This window comes from Carcharhinus amblyrhynchos, chromosome 8 (genome assembly GCF_965287045.1).
Source record: "Carcharhinus amblyrhynchos chromosome 8, sCarAmb.v2.hapA, whole genome shotgun sequence".
In the NCBI taxonomy this organism is placed as follows: Eukaryota; Metazoa; Chordata; class Chondrichthyes; order Carcharhiniformes; family Carcharhinidae; genus Carcharhinus; species Carcharhinus amblyrhynchos.
In genome coordinates this window covers 10,711,471-10,724,322 of record NC_137331.1, presented here as the reverse complement: position 1 = coordinate 10,724,322, position 12,852 = coordinate 10,711,471, and the positions used below count along the sequence as shown (strand labels likewise).

Sequence of the window (12,852 nt, the reverse complement as noted above, 5' to 3'; positions counted from 1 at the left end):
GTCCATTCTGGAGATATTTTCAATACAGCTTGAAAAAACCTTGTGTGAAGAAAACCCATTGGTCTTGTACACTCCAAAATAATTGGAAGTTGTGCATTTAAGAAAAATTGTGGTACACTAGTAGGACATGCAGAAAACTGTGCACCTTTTCATCCACTGAGTTGCCATGGTCACAGGAAACAAATGGTGCTGCTGATTCTTATTGACCTTTCTACATAACTCTCCTGTAATTGTCGTTTTTCTAGCTAATTTCCTATCTTTTGATTTTTACACATTGTCTAGTTTAGCTTTCCAAAATATACTGCTGTGCTGATCTTTTACCTCCTACTGTCATTACCTTGCGTGGCTCTGCCGTTCTATTTTTTCTTTTTCTCTCCACTTCTAGCGAACAAAATAGCTGTCAATTTGAAGCATTGATAATATTACTGAATCAAAACAGCATTAATGGAATTATCTTGACTAGCAATCCTTAGGAACCATGGGCTCGATCTTACAACCTCTTCTTACCTGTCATTCAGCAAGGCAAGATGGTACAATCGAGTGAGAGGCGAAAAATCAGAAATGTATTGGTTTCTTGCCTCCCCTAATTGTATCGGGCGCAAAGCTGATTTCAATATGTCATTATCGAATCCTAGACACTATTGTCCAGGCTTGGTTGTACTTACCTGTTTGTCAGTTGAGCTTCTAACCAGCGAGAATCACAGTTGTCTCCACCAGTGGAGATCTGACATGATGACTTGCCCAGGAAGATCAGAGGCCATTGAAGTTGAAGCCTCTGGGTAATTGGGGCAGGGCTAGGCAGTGCATCTTGGGACTGCCCACTGTGCACCATAACTTTAAGAAGTCTTGTAACACCAGGTTAAAGTCCAACCAGTTTATTTGATAGTAATCCCACAAGCTTTAGAAAACGCTGTTCCTTCATCAGGTGTGTAGAAGATTCTGATCAGAAAAGGGCATATAAAGTCTCACACAGTTTATAGAATACTGATTGGAATGCAAGTCTTTACAGCTAACCTGCTATTCAAGTCTTAAAGATACAGACAATGTGAGTGGAGATAGCGTTAGCATAGGTTAAAGAGATGTGTATTGTCTCCAGACAGGACAGTAAGTGAGAATTTGCAAACCCAGGCAAGTCATGGGCATTACAGATGGTGCGACATGAACCCTTGGTTGCAACCATCTTCAGCTGCTCCATCGATGACATTCCTTTCTTCCATCTTAAGGTCAGAAATGGGGATATTCACTGATGACTCGCATCGAAACAGTCCATGTCCAAATGTACCTGGACAATATCCATGCTTGGGCTGACAACTGACAAGTAGCATTCTTGCCAGGCGATGACCATCAACGAGAGGATCTAACCATCACCCCTTGACATTCAGTGGCATTGCCATCATTGGATTTCCTGCTGTAAACATTCTGGGGGTTAAGTGTTAATGTAAGACTATTTGTGACACTAATAAATAAACTTAAACCATTGACTAGAAATTGAACTGGACTAGTCACATAAACACAGTGGCTACAAGAGCAGGTCAAAGGCTCAGAATCCTGTGGTGAGTAACTCACCCCCTGACTCCAAAGCCTGTTCACCATCTACAAGGCACAAGTCAAGAGTGTGATGGAATATTGTCTGTTTGCTTGGGTGAGTGCAGCTCAAACAACACTCTAAGAATCTGGACACCATCCAGGACAAAGCAATTCACTTGATTGCTACCTCCTCCACAAACATTCATTCCTGCCACCACCAAGCAACTGAAGCAGCAGTGTGTACCATCTGTAAGATGAATTGCAGGAGCTCACTAAGGTTCCATAAACAGCACCTTCTAAATCTTCTGTGATGGTACTTTGCCTTTAAGAAATATACATTTATCATGTTTGTTATAGGGGGTATGTTTAAAATTCAGCTCTGCTTTACATGGTGCCAATTTGTCTGGAAAAGTGCAGCTCCATGTTGAGAATGCAAGATAATGACTGATTTTAGCCAATGGTGTGTTTGTCTAAACCTAATAATGCATTTATGTTTACTTAAGTTTCCCTTGGGATTTCAGACTAGGGTTTTGATTAGATTGATTGACAAAGTCATGTGCTAATGGGAAGAGCTAAGCTTGCAAGGACAATGCAAGTTTTGTTTTAAAAAGACAATCAGTTTTTGTCTGGTTCTGAAAGAAACAATATGTGTTTTTCTGTCTCTATATCTCTGGAGGTTGCTGTTTTTGGGCTGTGAGAAGACAGATGTTTCTCAGTCTCTGTCTCTCCAAAGGTGTTTAAAAACCTCTAGGATGTTAACCAATACAAGTACCTGTGTTTGCTAACCGGTTTTGAAGAGGAGTTTTAAATCTCTAAGAGAAATATTGTTTGAATTGGAACTTGTAGAGATAGGTTAACAGTTCAGAACTGTATTGTTGTGTTTAAGTATTGAACAATTGGTAAATGTTAAGCTAATTAATTTGTTATAGTTAATCTGTGTTGTTAAGTAAAATTTGTTTTGATAAAAGCTTCCCAGTTTGTTAGTAGTATCGCACCTGGAGTGACATGTTATATCCTTACAAAGCTGAAATAGCGAATACTTGGGGTCTAATCTAACTTCATAATGTACCTTGGGGTTTCTGATCTGTACCCTAACAGTACAATCACCACCATTTAGAAGAATGAGTACAGCAGATACCTGGGAACAAAACCACTTGGAGGTTCTCCTCCAAGTCCAAGTCACTCAACATTGAAATTCATTGGATTTAAAAATGTTGCCGTTGCCGTTCCCTCACTGTTGCTGGCTCAAAATACTGGAATACTGATGACAACAGCACTTTGGGTACATCTACACGTCAGGGATTCCAGCAGTTCAAGGCGGCTGGTCCCCACCTCCTCCTAGAGGGCAACCAGGGATAGGCCTAATGCCCCCCTTCTCTCCTGGGCGCTCGCTTGTGGCCCTCCTCTGTCCCAGGCACTTGCTGGTGGCCCCCCCTCTGTTCTGGGCGCATCTAGAGGCAAAATTAGCAGTTATCACACTGCAAGGGGCTGTCAGTTTATCCGTGTAATAGTGTAAACAGCTCAGTCATCTTGTGCCTGACAGAGGAGAAGTCTGTGCAAGCAAGGAAGCAGCATCCTGTCCATTAATAGTAATAGTAAATGAATAGATGGTGTTGCTGTGAATTAGGGTCATTGAGCTATACTTCAATCATTCTCAACATTCTTAAAACCTTTTATATATATTTATCACTGATTTTTGTCCTCCGCTTCTCTACTGGTAAAAGCAACATTGAGCTTGCTGAAAAGAATGATTGAATTCTAACATCTGTGTATTGTTCATTAGGTGGTAAGAGCTGCCGAAGAAGCTGCTACAGCCCTGGCTACGTCCATCAACCCTGAGCAGTGTATTAAAGTGCTTTGTCCTATTATCCAGACTGCAGAATGCCCCATCAACCTAGCAGCTATCAAAATGCAAACCAAGATCATAGAAAGAGTCCATAAGGAGACTCTGAACCAGCTATTGCCCGAAATTATTCCTGGTCTGTTAATGGTATGCTGCAAATATAAATGGTGTACACATTTTAAGTTAAATCACATAAAATCAATCAGTTATAGTAAATTAAGTGGATTAAAAAAAACTGACCTGTTATTGCTAGTGATGTAAAGTAATCAGAACATTTAGATGATCTGTAGACTGAGTGAATGTAAACTGCGATTTGGACAGTTTGAGAAAAATGTGTTGGATATGTGGTGCAATTTAATCGAACAATATTATCTCCATTGTATGTTAAAATTAGCAGATTGCTACTTTGTTTTCTGAGTCACTTTACTAACTCCCTGTTCCTTCTCCCCTACCAACCCTCCCCTCTTTTCCCACTTTCTTCCCTTCTCTCTTCATCTCTCGCCACCCCTTGCCATGACCTTTTTCTACTTACATACCCTCTCACTCAGCCTGATTTGAAGACAGCACTTGGTTTTGACTACTCGTGCAAAACCATAGGATAATTATTGATTGAAGGACTCCTTAGCAAATAATTTAACTACCATGGACTTCCAAACTAAATTGTAATACTCTAACATTGATCATAATGTGAAAGTGCTGCGTGTAAACAGTATTTTAACAATGCTTCTAAAAAAAAGGTAATTACTTGGAGTAACAATTTGAGGACTATTTCACTAATTGAGACAATCGTAGAATCCCAATAGTACCAAAGGATGCCATTCAGTACATCGAGTTTCCACTGACTCTTTGAAAGATCACTTTATTCAGATTCACTCCCTATCCCAGTAACTCCATACATGGCTAATCCATCTACATATCTTTGGACTGTGGGAGGACACCCACGCTGACACTGGGAGAATGTGCCTACTCCACACAGTCACCCAAGTCCCGAATCCAACCCAAGTTCCTAGTGCTGTGAGGTAGCAGTGCCAACCACTATGCTGTCATGTTGCCATTGATCTGATAGACCAGACAAACTGGAGATATCTGCATGCAGTTAGTAGTCAACACCACTGGCTAAGGGCCATTTAACGCCATTTAAAGAAGGCCAACTGGGATTCACAAGCTGCAAGGGCCAGTTTAGCAGAGAGCTCACCACGCATTCCTGCCCTAAAAAGGTTTCCCAAGCCGAGACCAGTGTAACAATAGACTGCCTGCTAAATGGAGGTGGGCAGCCCATTTAGGGACAATGTAGAGAGCCCACTGGAAAATGCTCCATGGAGATGGCTTTACTGCAGCAGCATGGAGGAGCCAATGGTAGCAAAACCTGCAGCCAAAACAGCACCGCCAGCAGGGTTTCCCATCCATTCGGGGCCTGCTTGACTTCGAGTTTATTGTTTAAATGTTAGGCCTTTGAACCTCATTCCTTTTTGAGGCACTTTTGAGATCACTATCTGCCTTAAAAGTGGCTGCCTCTCCTGACGAGATTTGGAGATGCCGGTGTTGGACTGGGGTAAGCACAGTAAGTCTCACAACACCAGGTTAAAGTCCAACAGGTTTATTTGGTAGCACACGCCACAAGCTTTCAGAGCAGGAACTATTCATCAGGTGAGTGGGAGTTGTGTTCACAAAAAGGGCATATATAGACACAAATTCAATTTACAAAATAATCTGCGGTGCAGCAACCGAAGTGGAAAGAGTCAAATTGGACTCCTCCGGAAGGCCCCTGCCCTCAGCTTGACATGTGTGCCCAAGCCGCCAGGAGGTGCGTCAATGCCAGATTCATCAGCCACACTCAAGACAGCCCCAAATGTCACCCAAGCACAACGCAATGCCATCCGCGCTCTCAAGACCGACTGCAACATTGTCATTAAACCAGCAGACAAAGGAGGGGCCATCGTCATACTGAACAGAATGGATTACTGCAAAGAAGTGTACCGACAACTGAACAACGAGGAACACTACAGACAGTTACCTGCAGATCCGATCAAAGAACACACCCTTCAACTCAACAGACTGATCAAGACTTCTGATCCAGACCATCAGAGCACCCTCCGTGCTCCCATCCCACGTACTCCCCCTGTTGGAGATCTCTACTGCCTCCTGAAGATACACAAGGCCAACACATTCGGCCATCCCATCACATTAGGCAATGGGACCCTGTTTGAGAACCTCTCCAGCTACGTCGAGGGCGTCCTGATAGCCATTGTACAAAGAACACCCCCCCTCCCAGCTTTTGCCACGACACTATGGACTTCCTACAGAAACTCAGCACACGTGGAACAGTTGAACAAGGAGCACTCGTCACAATGGATGTCTCAGCACTCTATACCAGCATCCCCCACAAGAATGGCATTGCTGCAACTGCCTCAGTACTCAATGCTGACAAATGCCAATCTCTAGATGCAATTTTACAACTCATTCGCTTTGTCCTGGACCACAACATCTTCACTTTCAACAATCAGTTCTTCATCCAGACACACAGAACAGCCATGGGGACCAAATTCGCACCTCAATGTGCCAACATTTTCATGCACAGGCTTGAACAAGACCTCTTCACAGCACAGGGCCTTCAACCAATGCTATACACTAGATACATCAATGACATTTTCTTCCTTTGGACACATGGCGAACAATCACTGAAACAGCTGTTTGATGACATCAGTAAGTACCATCCCACCATCAGACTCACCATGGACTACCCTCCGGAATTGGTTGCATTCTTGGGCACAAACATCTCTAACAAGGACGGTCATCTCAGCACTTCACTGTACCGCAAGCCCACAGATAACCTCACAATGCTCCGCTTCTCTAGCTTCCACCCTAAACACATTAAAGAAGCCATCCCCGATGGACAAGCCTTGTGTATACACAGGACCTCCTCTAGTGAGGAGGATCGCAACAGACACCTCCAGACAATGAAAGATGCCCTCATAAGAACAGGGTATGGCACTCGACTCATCGAACAGTTCCGACATGCCACAGCAAAAAACCACACTGGCCTCCTCAGAAGACAAACACGGGACACAACAGAGAGTACCCTTCATCATTCAGTACTTCCCCGGAACAGAGAAGCTACGACATCCTCAACATGTCATCGATTGAGACAAACATTTCGCCAAGGCCATCCCCACTTCTTCTTGCTTTCAAACAACCACACAACCTCAAACAACCATTGTCCGCAGCAAACTACCCAACCTTCAAGAAAACAGTGACCCCGATATCACACAACCCTGCCACAGCAACCTCTGTATGACGTGCTGGATCATCAACACAGATGCCATCATCTCACATGAGAACACCATCCACCAGGTACGTGGCACATACTCTTGCAACTCAGCTAACGTTGCCTACCTGATACACTGCAGGAAAGGATGTCCCGAGGCATGGTACATTAGCGAGACCGTACAGACACTGTGACAACGGATGAGTGATCACTGCTCGACAATCACCAGGCAGGAGTGTTCTCTTCCTGTTGGGCAACACTTCAGCAGTCACAGGCATTCAGCCTCTGATCTTCGGGTAATCGTTCTCCAAGATGGCCTTCACAACTTGCGGCAACGCAGAATCGCTGAGCAGAAACTGATAGCCAAGTTCCCCACACTGGGATCTTGGGTTCATGTCACACTAACCCCCACAACTTGCCTGGGCTTGCAAAATCTCACTGACCCTCTCTCCACTCACATTGTCTGTACCTTTAAGATTTGATTATCTGTAAAGACTCGCATTCCAACCATTATCTTGTAAATTGAGTTTGTGTCTATATATGCCCTGTTTGTGAACACAACTCCCACTCACCTGATGAAGGGGCAGTGCTCCAAAAGCTTGTGGCTTGTGCTGCCAAATAAACCTGTTGGACTTTAACCTGGTGGTGTGAGACTTTTTACTGTGCTCTTCTGGTGATCACAGAGGCAGCTAGTTACAAGTTTGTCCCCAGGAAAATAGGTCTTCTAGTCTAACTCCTGGGAAATGCTGTCTCTGTACTTTTGTTTGGTGGCAAGATCTAGGTCCTAAGGCCCTGTTGGAAAATCCTGCTCAATAATTATTTTTTCACTCCACATATGCTGCCTGTTAAATTGTCCTGGCAAGTTGCATTAGCGTGTCTTTTTATTTCCTTGAATTTAGTAGGTTGAGGCTTAATTTAATCAAGGAATTTAAAATGATGAAGGGATTCACTAGAGGAGATAACCTGTGATGGGGTGTTAGAAAATTAGAAGGCATAATGTTAACATTAGAGGTTATTAAGGAGTGAAACTAGTGGGGTTATTCTGAAGATATAGTGGAAATCTGTCACACTCTTCCCCCCAAAAGGCTGTAGATACTGGGTCAACTGAAATTTCAAGACTATGAATTATAGTTTTTTGTTGACCGTTCTTGTTGAGTGAAGGTATCAAGGGAAATGAAACACAGATGAATAAATAGGTTGAGGTAGCGATTGACCATGATATGATTGAATGTCAGATCAAGCTCATGGGACTGAATAGCCTCCTCCTGTTCCCTTGAAAACAGCAGCAAGAATCGCCTTTCATTGTATTTCATAGCTGTATTTCAGCCATTTCTGGGTGTGTCATTTTTTCTAAATGCACACAACTCATGTTTGTTCAGAACAAGCATTGTCCTTGTGCCTTTCTGATGACCTCTTCACATGACACTTAGTGAGTGGACGGGGTTTTGGGAGTACCTTCAGTTTAGAATCATCTGCATTTTGGCATTTATTAGGCTATCCTCATTTACCCTGATTATCTGCAGTTATACAAAATATATAATGCTGATATTTCCCTAGATGTTACAAATCCATCCAAAAAGGTTAATGCAATTTTGCATGGTTGCAGCAGAATAAAACAATCTGTTTATGTCAACCATAATTTTTTTCAGGGTTATGACAATACAGAGAGCAGTGTTCGCAAAGCAAGTGTATTTTGCCTTGTAGCCATCTATTCTGTTATTGGTGAAGATCTTAAACCCCATCTTGGTCAACTCACTGGCAGTAAGGTAAACGAAATGTAATTTTTTATCATCTTTTGTGTAAAGCATTTATGGCTTTTATTTGTTATTGTTATCAATTGTTTCATATTCCATTATATTTTGTATTCCAAGAAGCCCAAAATAGTTTTTAAAATGTTCTTTCAAAACATTGTGACCTTTCAGGCTATTAATTATGTTTTAAAAGCGAGATCTGAGTTCAAATTTGTTTAACCACAAAAGTAATGGAATTGTGAAGCAAAATACATGTGGCAACTATTGAAGCAGCTGATATCAATAAGTTCAAGAAATAATTGGACTCATTTTTGAAGTGATACGAAATGGAGTCAGACAGAGTGGATTGGTGGATGGAACTGTTAAGAAAAATGAAATGTTTTCTGGGTTTAATAGCCTATTTCTAAATGTGAAAGAGCTATCATCAATTGGGCAAAATTACTTGAGCAGAATCCTTACAATCATTCTGCACATTGTGAATTTCTGCAAGTTATGTTGACTGTCTCACACAAGAGTCCTTTTCTCTTCTTTCCAACAACCGTATCTTGCATTTACTGTTCCAGTAGCAAAATCATCCATTTTTTTCATTGCAGAGTCAATGAATTCTAACTTTTGAAATCTCAAGTGTTAGAAAAAATGTAGCAAGTAAAATCCAAATATTTCTTTATAGATGCATAAAGATGATAACTAAAAAAAGAGCAGCATCTATTAGGGATCATGAGGGAAATCTGTGTTTAGAGGCAAAGTATGTAGATTTGGTTGTAATTGGGAATTTATGTCTGTTTTCACGAGAGGGAAGATACAAGCTTTGCCATCAGAGGACTGTGAAATTTTAGGTGAAATTATCAGTGAGAGAGGAAGTATTAAGGGGTTCAGTATTTTTGAATGTGGATAAATTCTGAAGCCCAGGTGAAATATCTTTTAAGCTGCAAATGGTCTCCAGTCCACTCTGGTTACAGGTATGGTGCCAGAAAACAATGAATATTGTATAAAAATGGAGAAAGGAATAGACCGAGTCATTACAAGTCAGTCAGCCTAATCTTGGTGATGTGAAAATTAGTGCAAATATTCTGAAGCTCAGGAAACATCTTCATTTAGAAAAATTGGGTTAGAACTTCAGGGAGTTGTAATCAGAGTGGGAATGCCAATCAGTTCATTTTTACTTACCCAGGACAGGAGCTGCACAATTCTCTCTCTCTCTTCCATCCCAGGCCTGATGAGAAATGTGCAGTGTACCTGGTTCCTCAGGCTTCTAGTGCAGGACAGCAGAATTGGGAAAGTGAAACCACAGACCCCTAAAGGTGCCTCAACAGGTAGATAAAGTGGTCAGGAAACCAAGGCCATAGAATACAGGAATGGGAAAGTTATGTTGGGACTGTTTAAAATACTGGTCAGGCCACAGCTGGGCTACTGTATGCAATTCTGTTCCCCACACTTTCCAAAAGGTACACTAGAGGAGATTCAAATTTACAAACATGTTGCCTGAACTGGAGAATTTTAGTTATGAGCAATGTTTGAATAGACACAGGTTGTTTCCTCTGGAACAGCAGAGGTTAAGGGGAGATTTGACTGAAGTATAGAAAATTATGATGTGGTTTCACAGAAACAGAACTACACAATATACGGAATCCCCTATGGAGCAATATACAACCAACCAAGGCCTAACGCTGCATCCCAAGACCTCCAAACAAGAAAAAAAACCAAAAAGGGGGAACATCAGGTACAAGATAGGAGATCAATCCAAAAGGCTCCAGAAGGGGATGTCTTGGGGGAGAGCAACTGCCAAACATACCCTCCACCTGACCCAGAGAAACACAGCCACTACTACCCTAATCTGCTCAATGACATGTTAGATAGAGTAAGGGCCAACAAACCAAGAATATTCACATCACTCTTATATATTGACCAAGTAAATTGTCCCTTTTTCTAGATACCCAAGAGGAACTTCAACAAATTTGGTCATTTATAGACTGACACCTGAAAAGAATGTACATTTTTTTCTCAAGCAAGGGCAGCCTGCACCCTGTGAATTGGCCTACATGTTGCTCCAGTCCCTTACTAAATAATTGACTTAATGCCATTCTGAAGTTTCCTGACAAGGTACTGAGTTAGGACTACAGGAAATAGGAGTACAAGGATGCCATTTTGCCCTACAAGCCTGTTTTGCCATTCAGTCAGATCATTGCTGACCTGATTGTGGCCTTGACACCAATCTTCTGCCTGACCTCACCATAATTCTTGATAATCTGGCGGACCAAAAGTCTAACTCAGCCTGGAATATACCCAATGACTACTCCCCTTTTTTTCTACAGGATAAATAATTCTAAAAGATTGACAATTGAGAGAAGACATTCTTTCTCATTTCTGCCTGAATGAAAGATCCCTTATTTTGAAATTGTTCTCCCTTGTTCTCGAATTACCAACAAGTGGAAACATCCTTTTAGCATTGACCATATCAAACTCCCTCAGAATCTTGCATGTTTCCATCGCCTCTCAATTCTCTAAACTCCAGTGAGCATAGACCCAACCTGCTCAACCTTTCTTTTTAAGACCAGCCTTTCATGCTATAAATATGCCCTGCCAACATTACCCACGTCCCAACAACAAAAAAATTGGAAATTGTGCTGTTATTGATTTTCAATTTCATTGAAAGCGATATTTTAGAATTTCAAAATGACCCAAAAACCCTTTCTTAAAAAAAATCAGATGTATGATGAAGCCTGTAAATACAGGATTCCACCTGGTAATTCACAGACCATATTTGATGCCAATTGTGCAGATTAGAATACAGTATTTTGTGAGAAATTGAAATGTTAGCAATGTAACACTGGCCAGTTAATTTATAGCCTTGCTTGTCACTCAGACTAGGGAATAATTGTTACTGTGCTATCAGAAGTATCTGTGATTCGTGTATTGATGAAATGTTTAAAATTTTTTGAGACAGGAGTGTCTTTCTAAAATAATTTGAATGTTCATTTTCTTAACGGTCTCCCTCCTCTTGTGAACTCCTTTTTTATATTAATTCTTTATCTGTAACAACATTTGGAATAAAATTGTGGAATGTGAAATAATTAAAAACTTGTGCAAAGATTTAAAAGCCTCAATCTCCATTTTCCTGCACTTGATTGTGATACTAAGACCTTTTTATTGAATTGCTTATGTTTGCAGTTATGCTTTAATTGGCCTCATGTTCTTTCCTCAGAATTCATGATTTTTGATGTTAGATTCTGGGATGTTTGCAGTCCTGTTTATATCCCATATATTGAAAAAGTAACACATTCCTTAATTTGTTTTGTGTTTCAGATGAAATTGTTAAACTTGTACATTAAACGTGCACAAACTGGCTCCAGCACAAGTGGCTCAGCGTCAGACCTCACTGGTCAAAGCTAGAGATAGCAGCTATTTTAAAATGGGTCTTCTGAGGACAGAACAACCAGTTTTTCAAGATCAGACTCTCCTTTGGAACTTGATTCATCACAGCTGTACACAACAAATGGCTTCCCTCAGCCTGCATGTGACTGTTGCAACAGAATTTATTCCAGATCAGAGGAAACAGTATTAGTCAATCCAGATAAAACTCAAATCAGTTCTCATTCAGACTCCTCTGTGTTTCTTCTAATTAATGTTTACCAGTGTTACAGTTATATGAATAAAATGCTAATTATGATTAAAAAGGAATGCTTTAAGCTTCAGAAAAGTTTTTTGCTTCTATCCGGCAGCATTACAATTTCCTTTAACTTCATAACTTATTTCTGGTTAGATTTTACAAATCATTGGTAAAGGATAAGTCTCCAGTAATTCAGTCCAGAACCAGACTGAAGCAGTAACAAACTGCCTTGTTTTGGGTGCATGCTGCCATAACAAAACTTTGGGGATTGTAACTTAATGTTGTGCAAGGCCTGGAGCTAGAATTGTCTGGTTTTGCCAGTGCTGCTTGTCTGTTCACCAATTTGCTCTGTTGTTTCCCTCAATAAAAGTAATGCAAACTAAACAGAAGAAAGCTGGAAGAGCTGAGCAGCAGCAAGTCATACGTGTGTCCTGTTTCTCAGTAGTAGGTTTAAGTGGATAGGTACAGGTTGCATGAGACTTGTACCATTACCAAATGGACTCATGCCATCATCCCTTCTTCAAGCAGGGTGCATCGGAGTGGAGTGCTCTACACAAGCACACTCAGTATGTAACTTGTTCATATTTAGTTTGCATTTCTAAAGCGCTAGTAAAATGCACACGTTCATCAGATAGAAAAGCCTGTGTGGCAGGTTTTAACTCAACAGTAACTTTAAATAAGTAGACAGTTGTGAAGATGACCTACTTGTCTGTGATGGCTTTGTTTAAATGTTCCAGAAAGCTTAACATCAGTAACTACTATATGTATGCAGTACAATGTGAAGGTCATAAGATATTGACAGTGTCCATTTGGGAAAGCAAATAAGATGGATCACTATGAGATGTCAGCACGTTGCATT

General features: G+C 41.1%; 1 protein-coding gene across 32 annotated transcripts in view; it reads left to right on the top strand.

Moving 5' to 3' along the window:
• Positions 1-12,486, top strand: part of clasp2 (cytoplasmic linker associated protein 2) — a 358,037-nt gene extending 345,551 nt beyond the window's left edge. For all 32 annotated transcript variants that reach the window (XM_080193660.1, XM_080193667.1, XM_080193651.1 and 29 more), the window contains 3 exons: positions 3,311-3,517; positions 8,285-8,401; positions 11,690-12,486. In XM_080193660.1, coding sequence (XP_080049786.1) covers positions 3,311-3,517; positions 8,285-8,401; positions 11,690-11,776 — 411 coding nt within the window. In that variant the 3' untranslated portion in view covers positions 11,777-12,486. The remainder of the gene's footprint in view (positions 1-3,310; positions 3,518-8,284; positions 8,402-11,689) is intronic.
• The last annotated feature ends 366 nt before the right edge of the window (positions 12,487-12,852 follow it).